Source organism: Emydura macquarii, unplaced genomic scaffold, assembly GCF_026122565.2.
Source record: "Emydura macquarii macquarii isolate MOO-44397 ecotype Brisbane River unplaced genomic scaffold, CSIRO-AGI_Emac_v2 contig_3113, whole genome shotgun sequence".
Classification (NCBI taxonomy): domain Eukaryota; kingdom Metazoa; phylum Chordata; order Testudines; family Chelidae; genus Emydura; species Emydura macquarii.
In genome coordinates, this window is record NW_027133250.1 from 6,594,477 (window position 1) to 6,615,419 (window position 20,943).

Sequence of the window (20,943 nt, forward strand, 5' to 3'; positions counted from 1 at the left end):
CCCGGCCCGTGTTGCAGGCAGCGACCAATCAGGGCGCGGCCTTTTCCGCGGGAGATCCGAATTTCGCGGCACGTCGTTTGGCGCTTAAAAAAAAAAAAAAAAAAAAAAAAGGAGCGAGCGAGCCTCGGAGCCGAGCCGAGCGGACACGGAAAGAGCCAGAGCCGGAGCCGGCGCCGCTCCGCAGCCATCGGCCCCTCTCCCATCCGGACCCATCCGGCCCGGCTCGCTGGACCCGCAGCCGCCCCGCGCCGAGCCGAGCCGAGCCAGCCCAGCTTTGCAAGGCGAGCAGCTCCGTGCAAGACACTGGCGGGGGCTCGGCCGGATCCAGGGCCCGGGCTGGGGGCGCTGCTGCCGCTGACCCCCCCACCCCCCGCCCTGGGGGTCTAAGGAGAAGGAGCAGCCGAAGCACGTATTTGTAGGGGGTGATCTGGATTTATTGTTGTTACCAGCCACTGAAATAACCGGCCCGGTGCTGAGCCGAGCCGAGCCGAGCCGAGCCGGGGGGGGTCCAGCTAAGTGGCATTTCCAGCGCTGGGACGCCCCGGGCCTCTTAAGACAATAGTAACTTTTAATTGTATTTTTTTTTTTTTTTTTTAAACACCGACCCAGCCAGCTGCAAATCCTTCCGGCTGCTCGGTCAAAGGCTGGCCGGCGAAGAAAGGATGGGGCCCGGCTGTCTTTCTGAATGAGGCGAGATGGAATAGTCGTTTTTATTCTGGGGCTGGTTTCAGGATTTCACCCCTCCCCCCGCCCCTCCCCCAATGCATTCTAACAAAAATTCCAGCCCCCTCGCCCCCTCCTCCAAGACAGCCTCAGACTGGAAACTCTGAGGGCCATTCAGCTGCCCCTGCATGCCAATGGGCTACTGGCCTGTTTTAAATGGCCGAGCAATGCTAAGAGCAGACTCTGATCACTCATTGATCCTCCAGGTCTAAACTGCAGCTTCGTTTTTAAGCACCCTCTGCCCCCCTTAACGCTGTGCAAATTTCTGCCCGCCCTGCCCTGCCCTGCCAGCTGGGTTTCTCGGAAAGGACTTTGCAATGCTGAGAGTACCCAAGGGAGTGTCTTCAGCCCCAGAAAGGGGGGGCTGCACCATCGCTTCCCTCCCCCAGCAGCAGCACCAGCAGCAAAAGAAAGTCATGCCTGTGATGAGCTCTGCAGACTTGGTGACTTCCAGCCTCAGCAGCCCTCAGATGCACTCCATCCCGGCCAGCTATTTCCCGCAGGTGTACCCTCAGACTGCAGCTGCTGCCCCCACATCCAGGGGGAGCTGCCTCTACGCTACCCCTCATGGACCTGAAATCAAAGCCATCCGATCCGCCTCTGCAGGAAGGCTGCCGGTAATGTCTCTGTCCCTGGGCTCCACCCTTGTGCTTTCCCCCTGTCTGTCTGCCTTTTTCAAACCAGCTTGCCAGTTTGCATTGCTGCCTGTTGGGTCTGGTGTCACCTGTCTGTCACGGTGTATGAACCCAGGAGAAATGTGTGATCCAATAAGATCTTCCGGGCAAGGGTGCTCCGATGCCACGGTGGTGGGGGACGTTATTAAAACCAAACACAGTAGCTAGTGCATTGAGGATTGAGGTGTCTTTAATATGCAAAATGCCTTATAGATGTTAATGGCTTGACATTAGACCATCAGTCTCAGTACAGTGGCTCATGTATTTCTCAACTTCCCTTTGACTCCAGTTGACTGTACAGAGCTGCTCTTCTCTTCCTCTTTTCTATTCTTGCAAATAGCTATTACTGTCCATCCAGAAACTCCAGCCCCGAGATGGGAGACTGTAGAAAATCCCTTTGCATTAAGGAAATGCAGCTTCCTGCAGTGTGCCTTTTTTTCCATCTGTTTCCTAGTCTCTAACCTAAAATCAGTCCTGGCATCAAGTGAGTGTATTTCCAGAGACTTCAGAGGAGGTGAGCTGGCTTCCGGGCAGGACCTTCACTCTGCGGCTGGCAGGTGGAGCCCAGTACAGACCTCGGCTGAATTGAGTCGCGCTCTGCCGTGTGGCAGGATCTGAGCCAAGGGTTGTAGTGGGGTGAAGTCAGTAGAGGATTGTAAACTTTCTTTTCTGTGTGGGTGGGAAGATTGAATTTGAATAGGATTCCATATCAGTAGCAGGGACGCCCTACAATCTTACAGCTTAGGAAATCTGCGCTGGAGTGAGTGCAAGGATTTGGACACTTGCTCTACGAGAGAGACACATGAGGAGGAGGGGGCATGGCTGAGTTTGCCATTGCCCTGCTACTGCACAGCGGTGCTGGGGTCAAAATCCATCTGAAGGGCAAATCGCGTGTCACGTGTTCTTCACCCGCGGGTCTCAAAGCGCTTCATAAGAGTGTGTGTGGGAAATATTCTCCTCCTTTCACAGAGGGAGAAACTGAGGCACAGAGAGGCGATGTGACTTGTTTGAAGGTGCACAGGTGGCAAAGCTGGGAATCGAACCCAGGAGTCCTGCTGCAAGTCCGCACTGGACCACATTGCCGCCATGGGCTGCATGGGGGTGTGTAAATAAGACCTAGAGAATTGTTACTTCTTGATCATGGTGGGAGGGCAGGGGTGTTACAGTTTGCTTTTTGAAGCATGTGACGTTGGCCTCTGAGGCAGGATATTGGACTAGCTGGACCACTGGTCTGATGAAGTAGGGCCTATAGAAATTTGAAGTGCTCATGTCTCCTGTGATGAGTGAAGCTATGCTGTCTATGACAGCCCATTATCTCTGCCATCACAGGATGCCTGCATTCCACTGTAAACTAGAAGTAAGGAAAGCTCCAGAGGGAGACCGTCCTTGCTCAGGGCCCGAACCAGAGGTGCTGAGCGTCTTTGGCTCTGGCTGACCTGGGAAGAGTCCAGGGCGTTGAGTGGCTGTGGAATCCAGGCCCTGCTGATTTATCATTCACTTCCTCCATCAGCAGCAGAGTCTGTCTGGCTCTGCACTCTTGTGAAAGCAGCTCTACCGAGGCTGCGTAGGTCAGGCAGCTTTAACCAGCTTTACCTTCCCTTCTGTAGGCCCCTGCCGAGTGTCTGTTAAAGGCTTCTACCAGCCGTGCTAATTGGCAGAGAGGGCTGGCATTTAACTGCTGCCCTGGAGGCCGTTCCCTCTCTTGCTGCGTGTCTCTGTTCTCCCAGAGGCTGGAGAGAACCCTGTTGCCACTGCAGCTTCCCCCTTGGCTGCTGATGCCTCCCAGCAGGTGCGGACTTTGCACGTTCCTCTCTTGAGGGCAGCCTGCCAGCCCGTCTTTTGATTTCCCTTTCTCCGCCTGATCCATGACATTCCTCCTCTGATGGGCCAGGCCCAGTGGGTGCTGATCTGGCTCAGTATCTGCTCTTTGCACAGCCGTGCCTGCGGGCTCCAGCACCACCTGTCTCCTCTTCTTCACTGCCTGTGTCCGCCTGTACTTAAATTCGAACCACAGAGCTTAACGGGAAATGGATCCCCCTGACGCCCTGCATAGCCTCCAGGGGAGTTGTGTGCAGCGAGACCCATGCTGCTGAAACCCTTCCCAGGCCGAAGACAGATGGTAGCCTTCATGGAGGTGGTTGGACAGCCACCCGCTAAGGGCCTGGTCCGGCAATTCAGGATCCATGCAGGTGCATGGTCTACCCGCACCAAACTGTGTGCATGGTGGTGGCCAAAAAAATGAATTTCCCTTCCAGAACTGTCCCCCGCCGTTCACCTGTGGATTTTAAAGCCGTTTACCAGCGCTCAGTGATGGAAAACCCACAGTAGCTATGTAAGTCCTGGGCTGTTATCCCTCTGTGGCAGATGGGCAGGAGCTGGGGCACAGAGAGAGTAAGTGACTTGGCCTAGGTCATGTTGTGATTCGGTGGCAGGGGTGGGAAGTGAACCCCAATGGCTGGCTGGCTGCTCTGACCGCTGGACTACGCTGCCTCGTGTTAATCAAAGCATTCTTAGAACACATCAGAATGTCACATGATGCCCCCAGCTAATCAGCCATGTATCTACCTTGCAGTGGGTCACGCTGACGTGCTAGGCCCAGTGGTGTGAAAGAGAGCGGTTGGGCCCTGTGATGGTCTAGGTAAAACCATTTGTGCATAACCCTAAACCAGCTGTCACGCCCTCTCCCTGCCCTCTGCCCATGCGTCCTTTGCCTGGCCCGGTAGAAGGTGCTGGCTTTCTAATGGATAATGTCTGTATTTTGGGGGAGAAACACTAGGTGATGTGCTAGTGGGTGGACCACAAGGGTGGAAATCTAACAGAGCAGGAGGCTTTAATGCACTGGATCCCGGGTGTATTTGTCCCTCCCCTGGGTGGGATCTCACTGTTCTGAAAGGTCTCGATTTCCTCCCAGCCTCTGCTGTTTTCTCCATGTTTTAACTCCCCGCTTCCTTTGGGTCGCAGCCGTGCAGTGCAGCCATCATCCACCCAGGCAAAGGCTAGGACAGGGAGCTGCCGGCTAGGTTGCTGCTCGGTCTGGGTCGCTGCCGTTGGGCAATAGTGGAGTGCTTCCTCCCGTCGCATGTGCAATGTCTGCACAGCCACCCCCCAAGCTCCGTCCGGCCTGAGGAAGAGGGTGTCACCTGGCTGTAGAAGCCTTCATGGCCTTTCTCCATCTCCCTCATGCTGACCCATGAGTGTTTCCAAAAGGGGCTCTTGCATCAGCCTGCCTGGCCAATCCATGCCTCTCGTTCCTTGCTGCCGTTTCAATCCCGTGTGCCCCGCGCTTGGGGCCGTGGTGCCTGCACGCTCCACCCTGCTGTCACCTGCTAGCATGGTCCTGGCTAAAACGTCCCCTTTCACAAGACCAGGCTCCTAGTCCCCTCTACCTTCCTCCCAGCCCCTGGGGAAATCTTGCATGGGTCTCCCCCATGCAAGCTCACCATGTTTCCGGCCAAACCTGGGAAAGGAGAGGGTGCAGTGGAGGGCAGCCAGCGCTTGGATTTTGTCTCTTGGTGGCAACTCAGCAGCAAGAGGAGGAAGGCTGGTCCAGTGATGCTACCCATGGGGGACTGAGGCATGTCTACACTTGGAGCAGATTCAGAGATTTCAGGATAAATTGCTTGCAAAGGACAAATTGGCTGGGTTGTGCCCAGGAACCTTTATGAGTCTGATTCCTGTTGCGCACAAAGACTCTTAAGAAGGTCAGGATGTATTCTTTAAACAAATGCATCCTCACTGCATGTTTGTTTCAGTCCTTTTTTTGCCTGTCATCCTTGTTTCATGTGTCCGCGCAGACCGGTTTGTGATCATAATGGGATTCTTGTAGATTTTAAAGTGACCGTAAAGGAACTACGATGTAGCTTTCCTTCTGCCTATTGAAATTCTTGTCTTGACTCTTCTCTGTGGCTCCCAGAATCCAGTGGCTTGTGCCAGGCTGCCCTGGCGACTGCTGATTCAGAAGATTGGGATTGCAGAGTCCATAGCAGAAGCTGTTTGAATTTGAACGGGAAATGCCGACCAACTCTTTTCTTTGTATGAAGAGCGATTGGCAGGATGGGGGCGTGGGGAAGAACACAGCCCTATGGATTTCCTCCTAAAAGTTGAACATGCTTCCACCGATTGGCCAAGGGGTTGGAACATGACTTGTTAAGTGCTACACCTGTAAATACCTATGAGACAGGTTGTCTGGGCGTAGGTATTCAGTTACCTGTTTGAAATGCTGGTCTGGATGGCTCCTGGGTCTTGTAACAGAGGGGGCTGCTAAAGGGGCAATGCGGAAGGCTTGCAAATTAATCACAGCTGGTCCAGGATTCCTGGGTGGTGGTCCTGGCTTTGTGATCTGGGGCAAAACTCTTGTTCTATCCCTTGGTTTTCCCATCTTTCAAATGCTTAATTCTGCAATGTTCATCCCGTGCTTTGAGATCCTCTGGGTACTGGAGAGGGGCTGTTGTGTGGGAGATGGAGTCTTGTGTGTGCTGCACTTGTGTCTCCAGCTCCACGGCATTGCAAAGACCTGCTTCTGTTTGCCAGGCTGCCGGCTTTGGCCAGGATTGCATACGCTTGGCCAGTGGGTGCTATAGTGCCAATGACTCCATAAGCTGGGTTGGGAGGTGGGTAGGAGATCCTCTCCACACTGGCTTTTCCCACATGGCTGAACCCGTTGGGGTCCCAGCAGGCCCTCCGGGTGGGTTGGTACAGCCCTGCCAGAATGGGGTGCACCATGTGTCTCAAGCCTCGTATGTCACCCGACATACAAGGTGATACCACGCACTGCTCGTGAGCGACCTGTGGAACTCACTGCTTCAGGAGGAGGCCTTGAAATCAAGTATTGCAACAGGATTTTTAAGGTGGTTGGCAAGTTCCATTGGCAGTAATTCTGCAGAGGGGCAGGCCCCAAGAGAAGGATAATGCAGTCTCGTGCTTCAGGGTGTAAACTGATGGTTGGAGGGGATCAGGAAGGTATGCCCCCTCCCCACTCAGTATCCCGCAGGACACAGCCATGCACGGGGAGGTGAGCAGTCCTGTCCTGCTCTATGGGTCTGTCGCTGGTGGAGCCAGGAGACCAGACCAGAAGAACAATGGTCTTCTCTAGCTTCATAGATCCTCTCTTTGCAAAGTCGGAGGGAAAAGGCCTGGCTTTGTCTAAACTAGGCTTATGTAAAGGAAAAGCCAGCAGAGGGCTCTTCCTTCCCGTCCAGCCTCCCTGGGCTGTGGGCACCTGCACAGCGTCTATGGCTAAAGCCCCCTCTGCCATGGCCTCCTTTAAACTTACGCAGCGAGCGCTGTGTCTGCGTCCCTGGGGTTGATGTTGATGGATGCCAGGAAAGGCTCTAAACACCAGGGTCTCCCCAGCCCAGGGCACTGAAGCCTCATGCTGTGGTTAGGGTTGGGGTGGGTCAGAGTCTCTCACTGGGGCTTTGGCCCCGTGTTGTTTAAGGGAGGGGTTTGCATCGGTGTTCACTGGCTGGGCTGGACCATGGCCGGCTAACAGGACACAGGCCAACAGGTCTGAAGCCACAACGGGGCTTTTCTATCTCGTTCAGCTAATTTGATTGGGAAAGGTGGGGGGAAAACCCCCTTCTTGCCTGTCTTGCCATGGCCCCTGGAGCCCGGCTCTGTGGCAGGGGCATGGAACTGGGCTGTGGCTGTGCTGTGGGGCCAGGGGTGTCATTGGGGGTTGGAGGGTGTGTGTTCAGCTGGGAAGTCTTTTTCCCCTTGTTGCATGGAGGGGGAATTTTGAGGCCTGGCCCCTGGGGCTCCCTGTCCCTTGGGCTTGAGGTCCCTTGATGAGACGGGGAGTGGCACTCTCCCAGCTCTGCTGGTTTTGCTCGAACGACTTTAGATATGGCTGGGGGTGGGGTCAGTGGGGCTGGCCTCTGGGGTGCTGCTCCAGGAGACCCGGTTCTGGCAGCTCTCTTCCAGGATGCCCATGTGACTCAGTTGCTGGTGGGGCGGGGTAGGCTGAATGCCTGTGATTGCTGGGGAGTTGTTGCCAGTGAGCTGAAGGTGTGGGTGTATGGAGGGATTTCCCATCCCCCCCGACAATGCTATGCTAGCCTGGACTTGTCAGCTGATCCTCTTTACCTGGGGCAGCCGCAGCCCTGGTCCGAGGTTAGAATTCTGGGCAAGCTTCCACTGCACCCTAAATCCCCTTCCCTGCCCTGCTGGAGCAGAGAGATGAAGGCAAGAGCCTTGTCACGGGGGGGGGCAGGACAGAGCAGTGATTTGGAGCCACCCTTGCACGCAGATGACTGCTGCTCAACGGCGGCCCCGGGAGCGGGGCCTGGGCGGAAGCTCTTCCGTGGGCCTGCGGCACCAGTTGTGGATCTGGTCCCTGTTTCGTTCTAAGCCAGTGGGGCGGGAGGTTCGTGGTACCTGTCAGTCCAGCATCCCGGCTGATCTACGGTACCTGCAGCATGCAGCATCAGCTGTGCCCCACCCGCAATGGGTAGCGCATGTGTTGTCTGCGTGGAGCCCGGCTTCTGGGAGCAGCACCGGGGGGGGGGAGGAGGAGGAGGTTGTGTGTGTGTGTGACAGAAGCCAAGACATGCAGCGGGGCTTTGGGGCATGGGGAATCCTCCCTGGATGTCTAGGAGGGTGGGGGCGGTTTGGAAAAGGCGAGCCAGTCTTCTCTGACTCCTTCCGTGGAAGCTCACAGCCAGCTTTCCCTCCCCGCGTAGAGGGTGTGTGCTCTGCAGCTTCGGGCTGTGGGACTCTGTGATAACCCAGCTGCAGCGTTCCCACGCCCTGCAGGGCGAGGGCGTGGGGTGATAGCAGGCCTCTGAGCGGCCCAGACGAGCCGAGCCCAGCGCTTCCAAGACAAGGCTTCTGCCCCCCTGCCCCCCACCCCTGAGATAAAGGGCAAAGATGCCGGGGCTGCTCCGCAGCGTGGGTCTGGCCCCGCCACTGTCAGTGGGGTGCAGAAGCTGCCTTTATGGCTATTTTCCCCACTGCCTTCCCTTTTCTTGCTTCTGGGGCCAGGGCTGGGCCCAGGTGCGGTAGCACAACCTGGCAGGTTCCCATCCACCTGCGTCCCACCCTCACAGCAGCTTTCTAGTCTCTGCCTGCCAGGCTGTGACGTTCCCCTCCCTCGGCTGCGCCAGGCTCTGTAGCTCCACGGGCGGGTGGGGGTGGAGGGGAGCTGGCAATGAGTGGCCGGGCGGAGAGGAATTGGAAGATACAGGCTTCCTACGCTGGCTTCTCTTCAGAGCAGTGTGGTCTAGTGCCTAGAGCACTGGCCTGGGACTTGATTTCTTCCCGCACCTCTGCCCCTGGCCTGCTGGGTGGCCCTGGGCAAGTGGCGTCACCGTCCTGGGCCTCGGTTTCCCTGTCTGTAAAATGGGAAGGGTGACACTGACCTCCTTTTGCAAAGCATTTGGCGATCTATAGAAGAGCCGGGAATGATTATTTATTGTCCTGCAGTGGAAATACAGGGGCAGGGTGAAGAGGTTTCCCCAAGCATCCTCTCCATGCCTCTTTACCGCCCACCCCCTGGCCCGGAGCCCCAGCCTACTTGCTCCCCACACCCCTTGGGCCATGAGCCTTGTAGGAGGATGGGCTCTGCCCTGCTCTGGTGGGCTGGGCTGGCCATCTGTTGTGTGGCTAACCCAGCCCCTGGTGGGGAGGGGAGATTGTCAGCTGCAGGCCAGGCCTGCAGCTGGCAGGAATGTTGCCCTGGGCTTCCCTTTGTCCTTTCCCGCCATCTTTGCAACCCCTGGGCCTCTCAAGCATCCCTCTGTTACCGAGCTCAGCCTGGGGGTGGCAGGGGATGACGGGAGCCCCTCCCCACGCACGGGCTGGCAGGGAGGGTGCGCCGCTATGCACGCTGAAGGGGAAGCACTGTAAGCCCTGCTCTGCTCCGACCCTCTGTCCCTGCACATCCTCCTCCTCCTCTGTCCCATTCCCTGCCACTCAGAGAAAATCCTGATTGTCCCGTTTCCCCCGTCTCAGGCTGACGGGGCAGGAATCTCAACCCTGAAAGACTCTGCACGGGAGGGAATGGACAATCGGAAAGTCCTGCTCCCCCCTCCCACACGCTGCAGGAGAGGGTGTCGCACCCTGATTGCCCCCATTCTGTCTGACGCGGTGAAAAGGGTGAGCACTGCTCCTTGCACGCTTGCTCTCAGCACAGCGGGGATGGGGTGCACGCTTGACCCAGAGCCCTGGGGGCTTGCTCTGAGGAGAGGGTGCCTGCTGAACTAGCAGAGAAAGCATCTCGGCCTGTTCTTCCCCGGCTGCAGCGCCTGCCCTTAGTGATTGCTCCCAGCCCAGCTGTAACATCTCCCCTTTGGTCGCGCCCTTGGACCTGGCCGATCCCTAGAACCTCTGTGCGTTGCAGTGTCCACTGGGGAGGGCTTCACCCGGCACTGAAATGCGGCCACCTCTGGGGTGGAAATGTGACAGCCACGTAACAGGGCAGCAGAACACAGGAAGGGTGGTCAAGGAGGGGGAATGTCCTAGTGTGGATTTGGGCAGGGCCATGGCCAGAGGATCTTTCCTGGTACCAAGTGCCTCAGCCAAAAGAGAGCCCCCCTCCCCCCCCATCCAGCAGCACAGCACCCCCATGGCTTTAGGTAGGCGCAGTACTGACTCAAGGACAGCGCCCCCCACTGAACCCCCGATACCACTTCAGCAGCAGCTAGATGGCCCTCAGGGCGACCAGTGCTCAGCCCCACACGATCTGTCTAGAGGCCCGGCTGCAGAGCTGGTATATTTCTGGAGGGGATCGTTCACCCACATGCCTCGAGGGGACACCTATGCATGAGGGGAGTGACCAGTTTCCTCCGTTCTCGGGGGCTCTGTCTGTCTGCTGTAGCGCTGAGTTGCATCTGCCTTCTGCAGTCGCTTCACGGTGACTCTAGTTGGGGGAGGGCACAGGTACGCAGCCGGGAACGGGCCTGGGCCAAGGCAAAGGGGTGCTAGGACGGTGCTCCAGGGAGCAGAAGTGGATTCTGAGCTCCTCCCCTCATATCTCACTGGGGAGTCTTCTAGCAGTGTGGCCTAGTGGCTAGAGCCCTGAACTGGGACCTGGGAGTCATTAGGTCTATTCCTAGCTCTGCCAATGACTTGCTGGGTGACCTGGGGCAAGTAGCTTTCCCAGCTCTATGCCTCAGTTTCCCCCTCTGTAAAACGGCGCTCGTGATCCGGCCCTCTTTGTAAAGTGCTTTGAGATCTGCTGATGAGCATCGCAAGATACGAGCGAAGGATTACCATCCGCCTGTGCCCTATGCCCTCCCCTCGCCCGTCGTGCAGGCTGTGTCACAGAGCCACCTTTGATCTGCCTTTCTTGGGTGGGTGGAGGCAGTGTCCCAGCTGGTAACCTTAGCAGGGAGGTAGGGAATTTAGCCTGGAAACATCTTGATCTTGGAGTCCCTGGCTTGGGTCCCTCCCCATAGAACTTGGAAACCAGCCCATGGAGCAGCACCCTAAACCCCAAGGGGAGGCATCTCCCAAGCCTTTTCTGTGTTGGGCAGCTAAATGCCCGGAGGAGGGCACAGTGGGATGCCCTGGGGAGGGTGCAGCCAGTGTCCTATCTGTGGGTGGGAGGCAGGGGGGAGACCATGATGCCATCAATGCATTGGTAGCTGCAGCAGCCATGTCCTTTAAGGAGGCATCTTTGGGCGGGAGGTACAAGGGGGTCCAGGTGCTGCTGTTAGTGATGAGTAAATACCAGACCCTCTCCCAACATCCTCCTTCCCCACACCTGGGGGGCTGGCGGGCCGGCTGCTCCCTCTGTGCCTGGCCAGCCCAGCCCTGCTGGGTCACAGCCACCTGTTGCTGGGTCTCACTAACTAATTTGTGGCCAACAGATGCCCTGGGGGCGGAGGGGGAGGAGGAGTCACTAAGACGATCCTTCCCTCCACCCCCCACCACGGTCTCTGGTTTGGGGCCTAAATGGGGCCGCATGGCGGAGCAGATGTGCTTGTGGTATCATGACTTCGGCAGGTGTTTCCCATGCGCTTGGGTTTAACCCTTCGGCTGCCAGGAGCTTCTGTGGGTAGAGCTCGGCCGTGTGGGAGACTCTGGAACCAGCGCCCACGGGAACGAAGGACCATCCCAGACCTCCCCGCCGAGTGCCAGAGCCGGTCCTTTGACCTGCCTGTCTGCGATCTAACCACGGAGCGGGGTAGATGTATAACCTCCCCCCAAAAGAGCCAGTTCTGCCAGACCGCTCCATGTGCAGCTCTCCCCAGGGGAGAGGATGAGCCCACCCGTGACAGACGTTAATTACGTTGCTTGATGCGTGACTACGAGGCGCTCAGGCACTACAGCGATGAGGGCGGTACGGGGCCTGGGTACGACAGACTGGCCTGACAGCAGGTCCTGCAAAAAAGAGAGGATGGGCTTTCCCAGGGTGAAGATTTTTGCCTGCTGCCCCTGCCCATGGGGGATCCCTCCCCTGGCTTTCTGATCCGCTGCTCCAACGCTCCCCTGGCTGCTCTGGTCTGTTAACAGCTGAATTGTTGTGTCTGGGGAGTGGGACCTTCCCCGTGGTGGTTCAATCCAGCAGATTTCATGCTCTGTTCCTCCCTTTACTCATCTCTCTGTTACCTCCCCTTGTCTGGCACCAGCCTCCTTCATGATCCCGTCTTGCCCCTGCTGGTTCAAGAGCCTTCTCCTCTGCAGTTCCTGCCCTCTGGAGCAGCCTCCCCATTCCCCTCCCATCCCCTCTCAGATCTTGTCCAGAAAAGCAGCACCGGAGAGAGATTTAACTTCCCCCTCCCTCAGCACGTATCCGAGCCGGGCCGAACCTGCGTTTCAGCCAGCGTATGGCTGCCAATTCCCTGATCAGAACTTGCCCCCGGCTATTTTTGTTATTGATCCAAAAAGTGACCGGAGCCTTGTTTGCCAGCTCAGGTGAGGAGGGGACATTTCACTCCCAGCTGATGTCAGCATGGTCCGACCCCAAACTCCAGCCCAGATTCGACACCCGAACTTGAGCTTAATGACAGATGTGATCCAGGTCCAAGCACCCCTCGCTTGATCCATCTCTAATTGCTCCTCTCAGTAGAGTTTCGGGGAAATGACGCATGGTGTGTGGAAGATGCTGCCCGGGGGGGGGAAATAGCTCATCTAGAATAAAGAACCCAGCAGAGCTTTTGCTCAGAGCACAAAGCTGGGGTTTCACCCGTTGCAGGTGTGTGAGAGCTAAAAGACTGGGGGAGAGGCATGTGTGTTTTGGGTGATGCTGGGTGCTGTGGGGGCGCACAGCGTGGTGTGTGTCTCTTGCGTCTCACGCTCCTTTGTGCCCGTTCCTCGCTGGCTGTCCTGCCGGGAAGGCTGCAGCGAAGAAGTGGCGCTTGTGCATGGCTCCAGATGTGACTGAGAGGCGGCGGTGGGATCTCAGGCAAGACATTGCGCAACCTGGTGCTGGAAGTGCCCTCCCCGCAACCCTGCGAGGCCCAAGAGACGCAGCGGGGCTCTCCCAGTTGGGATGCCCCTGGCTAGCACAAGGATTTGAAGGTTCACGGAGGGTGAGGCTGTCTCGGAGCGAGCCAGGGCCCAAGGGCTGGGGCTCCTGGCAATGAATGGGGAGCCGGCGGAGTCGCCGCAGCGCTGGTCCTGCCAACCTCTCCAGAGGGGATGAAAGTGTGCATGGCAGATCGCAGGGTCCGGTCCCCTCGCCGGCTGGCAGCGTGGGAGCCTTGCCCAGGAGTTGCAGGGAGCTTGGTGCAGCCCCACTGGCTGCCCGTGTCCGTATCCTGGCCCCTGTCTTCCCTCGCTGCAGACGGTGCCAGCCGCTCTCCAGCCCCTCTTTGGGCATCGGGCTGAGGGAACCCCCGCCCCCCCCCCCACTCCCTCGTTCTTTCCCTCTGTCTTGGAGCAGTGCCCGGCAATACGGCTCCGAGGGTCTGCAGCCCTGCCCAGAGGGGCCGGTGCCAAAAGGGAAGCACTTGAGGGAATGGCAGGGAGCGCTGGGGCCAGCCTGCAGTGCCGCTCAGGAAGTGGGCAGGAAGCGATCTGGGAGCCGTCCGCCCTGCCTCGCCACGTGCTGCTTCCCCTCCCCGCCGGCCGGGGGTCGCTCGCCCCTTCCTTTGTGCAACTGACGGGGGTTGGGCGGGCCCTCTTCCAGGGCTGCCCCGAGCCCCTTGTGGCAGAGGGGGCTGCCCCCTTGCTGAGCCCCTCTGCCCCCACCCGGGGCTGAGCTGCAGCCGGTTCCCAGAATCCGCTGTCGTAACCGGACACGGCTCATGCAAGCGCTTTCCTGTGTCTGGGCTCTCTGCTCGGGCGCTCGGAGCCAGGGAAAAGCCCTGGCTTGCCGTCCGCTCGGCGCAGAGCAGCGACGGGGCTCAGATCAGGGCGTGCGCTGGAGGCACCGTCTGGGGGAGATTTCGGGGGGGGTGTGTGAGAGCAAGAGTCCAGGCTCTGCCACGCAGCGTCCGTCCCTTGTGACGGAGGGTCAATGGACACCTGGGCTTCAATGCGGGGGGCTGGGACCCGGCGGTGAATGTGCCCTAGGCCGCGGCGCAGCCGTCCATGGTAACTCCCTGCAGCTGCGCGTGCCGGGTGTGTTCCCGGGCCCCAAACAGCGCCAGGGTTTGCTCGGCTCTGAGGTTGCTGCTGAGCTCCCAGTTTGTTGGGGGAGGCGGGGGGGTCAGCGCAGCGCCCCTTGCTGGTGCCGTCACCCGTGTGCGGAGCCGGGCTGGAGGCTGCTCACTGCGTGTGTTGGGTAAAGCAGGGCCTGTGCTGGCCCTGGCAGAAAAGCATTAAAATACAATCCGGACGCCTGTTCCTGGGACCGCCCGACACGGGGCTGGGTCCTGTTGCGTTGAAAGGGGGTGAGACAAGGCTGGGCCGTCACCTTCCCAGGCGCGTGCGCCCCTCCAGGCTTTCGCGCTAGCAGCTGGCATCGCACCCCTAACCATCTGGCTTCAAAGGCAGTGCCAGCACCCCGTTTTTCCCGGCTGCCGGTGCCAAGGACCTGGTGGGATCAGGCCCCATGTCGCTCATCCTGCCCTCTGCAGAGAGGCTGGGCTACAGGGGTAGCCAGGATGGAGTTCCTGGGGGGGGGGCTGCGGGGAACTGACCTGTGGGGTAACCACTCTCTGGAGATTTGAGCCCCTGATGCAATTCGCCTGGGGCAGCCCGGCTCCAAGCTGCAATTCGCACAGGTGCAGCTTCCCCCTGTTTGGGACCAGGGTCAGAACTCGGCTTTGCCTCCAGGCGCCAGAGGTCGACACAGGCGCTGGGCACCCAGGGCTGCCATTGGGGGGCAAACCTCTGCTGTAGTCCGGACATGAGCTCTGTTGTATGATTTCATTATTTGCCTTACCATCGCACCAGCCAGGAGCAGGGCCTCGTTGTGCTAGGTGCTGTACAAAGACTCCTTGCCCCGATGGGCTTACACTCTAAATAGTCGTAGATTTTAAGGCCAGAAGGGACCATTGTGATCGAAGGGTGATGGATGAGATTACTGGTGGGCCTCCGGAGGGCAAACTGGGGTCGTGCGTGTTCCCGCGCCAAGGTCGGGTGCTGCTGTCGCCATTGGCTGTCGGTCTCGTGCCTAATTCTGGAAATCTCCCACCCTCCCATCAGGCCAAGAGGAAGCTGGATCTGGAAGGGACCGGCCAGCCGGGCATCCCAGAGTTCCGGACGCCCAAGGGGAAGGGCCGGACGGTGACGCGAATCCCCAGCCCCAAGAGTAAGTGGTGCTGAGCTGATGGGATGTGAGGGATGGGGGGGCTCGCATGCAAAGGACCCGCGGAGCAGCTGGGTCCTGGGGACGTTTGCTGGCATGGAAGTCCCATCTAGCGCTGCAGGGATATTTCAGACGGGGGCGTGGGCTGCCGTGGGGCTTGCAGGCAGCGCAGTGTTTGTTGCAGATGGGTGCTGTCCATGACACCGTCCTGTGGGGCAGGACAGGCCTGGAGCAAACAGACATCCCTGAGCATCTGTTTCCCGTACACCGCCCCGACCAGCTCAGTGCGGCATAAATAGACGCGCCTGAAACTGATGCTGCCTGGGCTCTCTGTGGGGTTTGAACCTGGGCCCCTCTGCATTGAAAGTAGGAGCCTCTGCTGCTTGAGCTAAAGGGGGGGGGGGGGGGACTTAGCCTCTCTCTGCGCTAGGCTGTTGGAACCCAGAGCTGGGTCACTCGCGTCAGCTGCCCTGGGGGCCTCTAGCCAGCAGCTGTTGGATCAGCGTGGCCGTTCTCAGGGCAGCATTGCAACTTCTGAGCTCCTTTCCCCGGCTCAGCCCACCTGACCTGTCTCCCCTCTCCCTGCCCACGAAAGCCCCCAAGTCGCCCGGGGAGAAGACACGGTACGACACCTCCCTGGGGCTGCTGACGAAGAAGTTCATCCACCTGCTGAGCGAGTCGGAGGACGGGGTGCTGGACCTGAACCGGGCGGCCGACGTGCTGGAGGTGCAGAAGCGCCGGATCTACGACATCACCAACGTGCTGGAGGGGATTCAGCTCATCCGGAAGAAATCCAAGAACAACATCCAGTGGATGTAAGGGGCTGTGTGGAGAGGAGACAGCGGGGGCTAGAGATCAGGGGTCCGGGGCTGCTACCAGCTGGGATGGGATCCTTGGCTCTAAAGGGCTTTGTTTTTTCAAGTGCAGAATCTTGTCTGGGGCTGGAGTGACCTTCCTTGTGTCTATTCCGGGTGCTTGCAAGGATCTGGGTCTTGTGCTCCCCCAGCATAGAATTAGGATCCAGGGTCAAACGTGGTCCCAGCTGGGCTGGCTTCTAACATGGCTTGACCAGTGAGTGCGGGTGGGAAGGGCCCCTGTTAGAACAGAGTGGAAACACCGCGCCCTAGGCTAGATCAGAACGGAGCTTGTCCAACGTGGCTATGCCGTGACCCAGCCCCATTTGGATTGGCTGGCTAAATAGTACTGAAATAGCTTGTCAGCCCTGTTCTCTCCCCAGTTCCTCCTCTCCCCACCCACATTACCTCCGGGGAGAATACAGTGAATACTTTTACATGATCCGTAAGTTAACCTGTGGAACTCCCCACCACAAGATCACACTGAGGTCAATAGCTTAGCCGGATCCAATGTAACTGGCTGTATAGGAAAGGATATAAACCCTGATGCTTCAGGGCATAAGCAAAGCACGGACTGCCTGGGGCTAGGATACGCTTCCCCTATGGCAGGCTGCTCTGTAATTGTCCGTTGTAGGATTCTTGCACCTTGCTCTGCTGCACCAGTTGCTGGCTGTTGTCAGAGACGTATACTGAGCTGGCAAGTGCATGGGGTCTGCTCCAGAGGAGATTGCTACGTTCCCAGCCTTGCTGGCAGTGAGTGGGGCGCATGTGCCAGGTTATTTTACGAGGGAGTGAACTCGATTGGAGGCAGCTGTCACCAAATCCAGTTTACAGAGACCAGCCTGCGACCCCCGCCTCCCTCTCCCAGCATGACTTTATCTTGGAATGGTTCTAAAATCCTGGCATGCCCCCATCTAGGGGCTCTGCTTTCCGGCTGGTCGCTAGCCCTGCTTGTTTCTTTTCACAGAGCCGTTTAGCTGCAAGTATTCACGATGCTGCTTTGCAGAGCGCTCGGACCTGCGTGTCTTGTGAAAGCGACATTCTCCCACACAGGAGACGTTGCGCTGTCCCTGCTGCTTTCCATTGATCCTCAGATGCCGGCTCTGCTTGTCTCCCCAGGGGCACAGGGATTTTTGAGGACACCTCTGTGACGGTGAAGCAGCAGTCCCTGCGCCAAGAGCTGGCGGAGTTGACCAAGACCGAGAGAACGTTGGACGAGCTCATCCAGGACTGCACCCTCCAGCTGAAGCACCTGACAGAGGATGAGATTAACCAGAGATATCCTTCCCTAGGAGGCAGAGGGTTAAGGAGAAAGGCAGTGGGGTGGGGAGTCTGCATCAAGAGCAAACTCCATCTGAAAATGACCATCAGAGGGATATTGGGCCTGAGGGAGGATCTAGTGTGAGGGCTGAGCAACCCTGAGGAGGAGCCTAGGAGCAGCCCTACCTGGGGATGAGACTTGGGCTGAACTCCTGCCTCATCATTGATAAAGTCACACCCCGGGCAAGGGCTGAGTTTTGACTGGGCAGCATTTGGGCTTTGTTTCTGAGCAGTCTGGGGAAAGCACCTGCTCCTTGTTGGCCTCTCATTCCTAGCTGAGCACGGCTTGGCACAGATTCAGTCTCCTCTACCAGTGAGCTCTACAGATTGGGTTCTGTGGGCCAAGAAGGCTTTCCCTCCAGCCTCTGTCTTACTCAGGACCCTTCCTAGCTATGCTGGCCCCGGGGGTGACAGAAGATGGGAGGGGGAGGATGCCTTCATGGGCTGGGGTGGGAACTTGTCATCTGGTTTTGGGGGGCAGTGGGATGTCTGTGAGCAGCAGCTCAGCTGAGGAGGGCCAGGTGTGTGGGATCTGCAGAGAACCCACTCTGTTGTCATCTGTGGGCTGAGAAGATTCAGTCTGTGGCTGGCATTTCCTTAACTCCGCCCCTGCCCCACGTTGGCATATGTCACCTACCAGGACATCCGCGCCATCAGCAACTTCCAGGAGCAGACGGTGATCGTGGTCAAGGCCCCCCCAGAAACCAGGCTGGAGGTGCCAGATTTCAATGAGGTGAGTGCGCCGGAGGCTGGCTTTTCTGCAGTGGGCGCAGGAAAGACCTTCCCTCGAGTAGAAACCGCAGCTGAGATCAGTGCCCCATTGTTCTAGGGGGCTGTATGTTTATAAACTCCCTGCCTTGAGAAGCCTAGAGAGACAAGAAGGGCAATTATCCCCATTTTACAGATGGGGAACCTGAGGCACAGAAATGCAGTGACTTCTCCACGGTCACACAGGAAATCAGTGGCATGGCTGGGACTTGAACCCAGGTCCCTTGAGTCCTAGCCCCGTGCCTTAACCCCAGCACCACTGAATTCTAGCCATGTCCCATGGGGCTAGGGGCACCACCTGAGGTGCCAGCCTTGGCTCGGTGCTCAGAGGGGTTCGAAGAGCGGCTGTGGCAGGGAGGATGAATTTAGGGCTCACGAGACGGGGCTGGGAGCTCTATTTCCCGTGCACTTATCGTTGCTCCTCCTCCATCCCCCTTGAGGGAATGGCCCAGCTGACAGAGGCATCCCTGTTGCAGGGGAGCTGGGCAGCCCCTGTTTCCCAGGGCTGGCTCCCGTCACCACCCTGCTGGCTGCGCGGCAGGCTCTGTGCGGGGTGGGGTGGGAGAAGGGATCCCCCGTGTGACGGGTCCCGCCTGCTGCTGGACTAGTCTCCTGACGACCCCGCTCCTCTCTGGGCAGGAGAACGTGCAGCTCCACCTGAAGAGCACCAACGGCCCCATCGAGGTGTACCTGTGCCCCGAGGAGATTCTGGAGGACAGCCCTGCCAAGGAGAGCAGCTTCCCCGTCCCCTCCCTCCAGGACAGCAGCGATGGCACCGATCCCTCCCCAGGGAAAGGTAATGCCTGGCTGGCCCAAGCTGGGGCTGCAGGGATCTCTGGACAGTCCTGGCCTCTTCCCCCCCCTCCCCCTCCACCCCGCCAATTTGACGCTGTTGGGTTTTACTTTCTCTTTCGTGGCAGCCGCTGAGCTGTCACCCGGGTGGCTGCTGGGCGCGCCCCTGCCTCTGGCTCTCCGCCAAGGATCAGCCTTCAAGGCCTCCGAGCCGGCTAATTGCCAAGCCGCCTGTGGCAAGGCCCTGCTTCCCGTATGGCTTCCTGGAACCCCGGCCCGCCCTGTGCCCATCCTACAGACTAGAAGCGAGGGGCATGGCGGGGGGGGGGGGGCTGCGGGGCGGGAGTGAGGGGCATCGGCAGGGTTGCGGGTGGGGTGGGTATTGCAGGGGTGGAGCAGTGGGAGATAATAGGGGGCTGTGGGCTGGGATTGAGGGGCCCCTTGGGAGAATCCTACCCCCTGCCTGTGCTCACCAGGCCCTTCCAGTGCAAGGGGGGCCTGTGGGGCGCCTCGGTGTCGGGGGTTCTGCTCCGCCGGGGCAGCCTGCCCGCGCTGAGCTCCACCGTGGCGCCGCTCACTCCCGGCTCTCCCGTCCCTCTCTCCCATTTCCCCAGCCCAGCCCCTGCTGGAGGTGGAGGACGGGCTCCTGGACATGCCCCATCACCTGCTGCAGCAGACCGAGGACCAGCTGCCCTACGGCGACCCCGCCCCCTTCGTCAGCTTCTCCCCGCCCCTCGACCAGGATGACTACCTGTGGGGGCTGGAGGGGGGCGAGGGGGTGAGCGACCTCTTCGAGGCCTACGACCTTGGCGACCTGCTGAAGAACTGAGCCGGGGCGGGGGTTTCTCCCTCCCCGCTATGGTGCTAATGTCTTTGCTGGACTCCTGGGCTTTGACTTGAAGTGTGGGTTACCGGCCCATCCCACTCCTCCGCCGCCACCAGAGCAGGGGCACGGAGACCTCCTGTGGGGAAGGGCTGCTTTCTCCTCCTCCCCACCCACCCTTGATTTCGATGGGTTCTCCGCCACCGTTCGTTGCTGCTGGGGCCAGCACAGACTGGGCGTAGCAATCAGTGCAATGAAAGACCCCAGAGGGCAACCCGGGGGGGCGTCTCCCACGACGTCCCCTAAGAACCCGCTGCAGGAATTGAGCTGATTTATCTCCTCTCCCTCGCCCCGATAACATGTTCCTGGCCTGTCTGGGGATGCTGCTGTCTTTGGCCAGGCTAGGTGCCCCCGCAGGGCTTTGGACTCTGTCATTACGGAGGGCGAATCTTCGCACCCCCCCGAGGCGCCCTGTCTGCGGAACACACGGGGCGGCTGAGTCTGGGGGGTGGAGGCGAGTGGAACGCTCTGTGGGCGGGGTGGGAGGTGCCTGCGCACGTGTGAATGAAGAAACCCCGTAAGCTCTCGCAACTGCTCTTGGGGGAACCCATAGGGATCTGTGACGGCAGTGCGGGACACTTGTCTGTTTTGCTCTGCAGGTCCTGGGGAGCCCATATGGGTCATGCCCCCCCCCCCATGTTTTGCTTGGAGTCTACAGGGTTAGAGCCAACCCATAAACGCCAAGTGAAACCTGGTTTGTAAATTGCATCAGTCAGGTGGCTTTTGATGTGAAACAGCCTGTAGGGGAACTAACCAGGGACCTGATTTGGCATCTTGTAATGAAACTTGAAAGAAGGCAAGTCCGGGCTGCTTTAAGGCATCGAGGGGGGCAGGGTGAGACCCGCTGACTGGATCCACCTGCCATGGGCCGGATTCCAAGGGCATCACGAGTTTCCCCTTCCAAACTCCTCCCTGCCCTTCGACTGACTCGAAGCCCCGTCCTTGCCCCTCCATCCTCTCATTGAAAGGACCGGCTGCCTTCAGCCTTAATGGGCCACTTGGGTCCGTTCAATCCAGACTGGAGCCATACGACCTGCTCCGTTGCAGGCTGCTGTGATCGTAGCATGGATCTAGTCGCTGAGCCTTTGTTCCTATGGGAGCCCCCCAGTCCAGGGTTACCCCAGATGTTTTCCGCCTGGACCGGCCCTTCTGTAAATTCATTGTTAGGTTAGCGCAGGGTCCATCTCATACAGCAGGAGGACCCCCCCCAAGTGCCCCAGATTGGGCTGGGTCCCTGGGGAGACCAACTGCCCCCTCTTCCTCTTCCAGGGTAGATTCTGGGAATGGAGA

The 20,943-nt window shown here is 58.8% G+C and overlaps 1 protein-coding gene across 1 annotated transcript; it reads left to right on the top strand.

The window, feature by feature from the left end:
• The first annotated feature begins 555 nt into the window (after positions 1-555).
• Positions 556-20,836, top strand: E2F2 (E2F transcription factor 2). The gene is made up of 7 exons (XM_067530824.1): positions 556-1,340; positions 14,934-15,039; positions 15,632-15,851; positions 17,010-17,168; positions 17,829-17,943; positions 18,618-18,774; positions 19,385-20,836. The coding sequence occupies exons 1-7, from the start codon at positions 1,041-1,043 to the stop codon at positions 19,597-19,599; spliced, it is 1,272 nt and encodes a 423-aa protein (XP_067386925.1). The 5' UTR covers positions 556-1,040; the 3' UTR covers positions 19,600-20,836.
• The last annotated feature ends 107 nt before the right edge of the window (positions 20,837-20,943 follow it).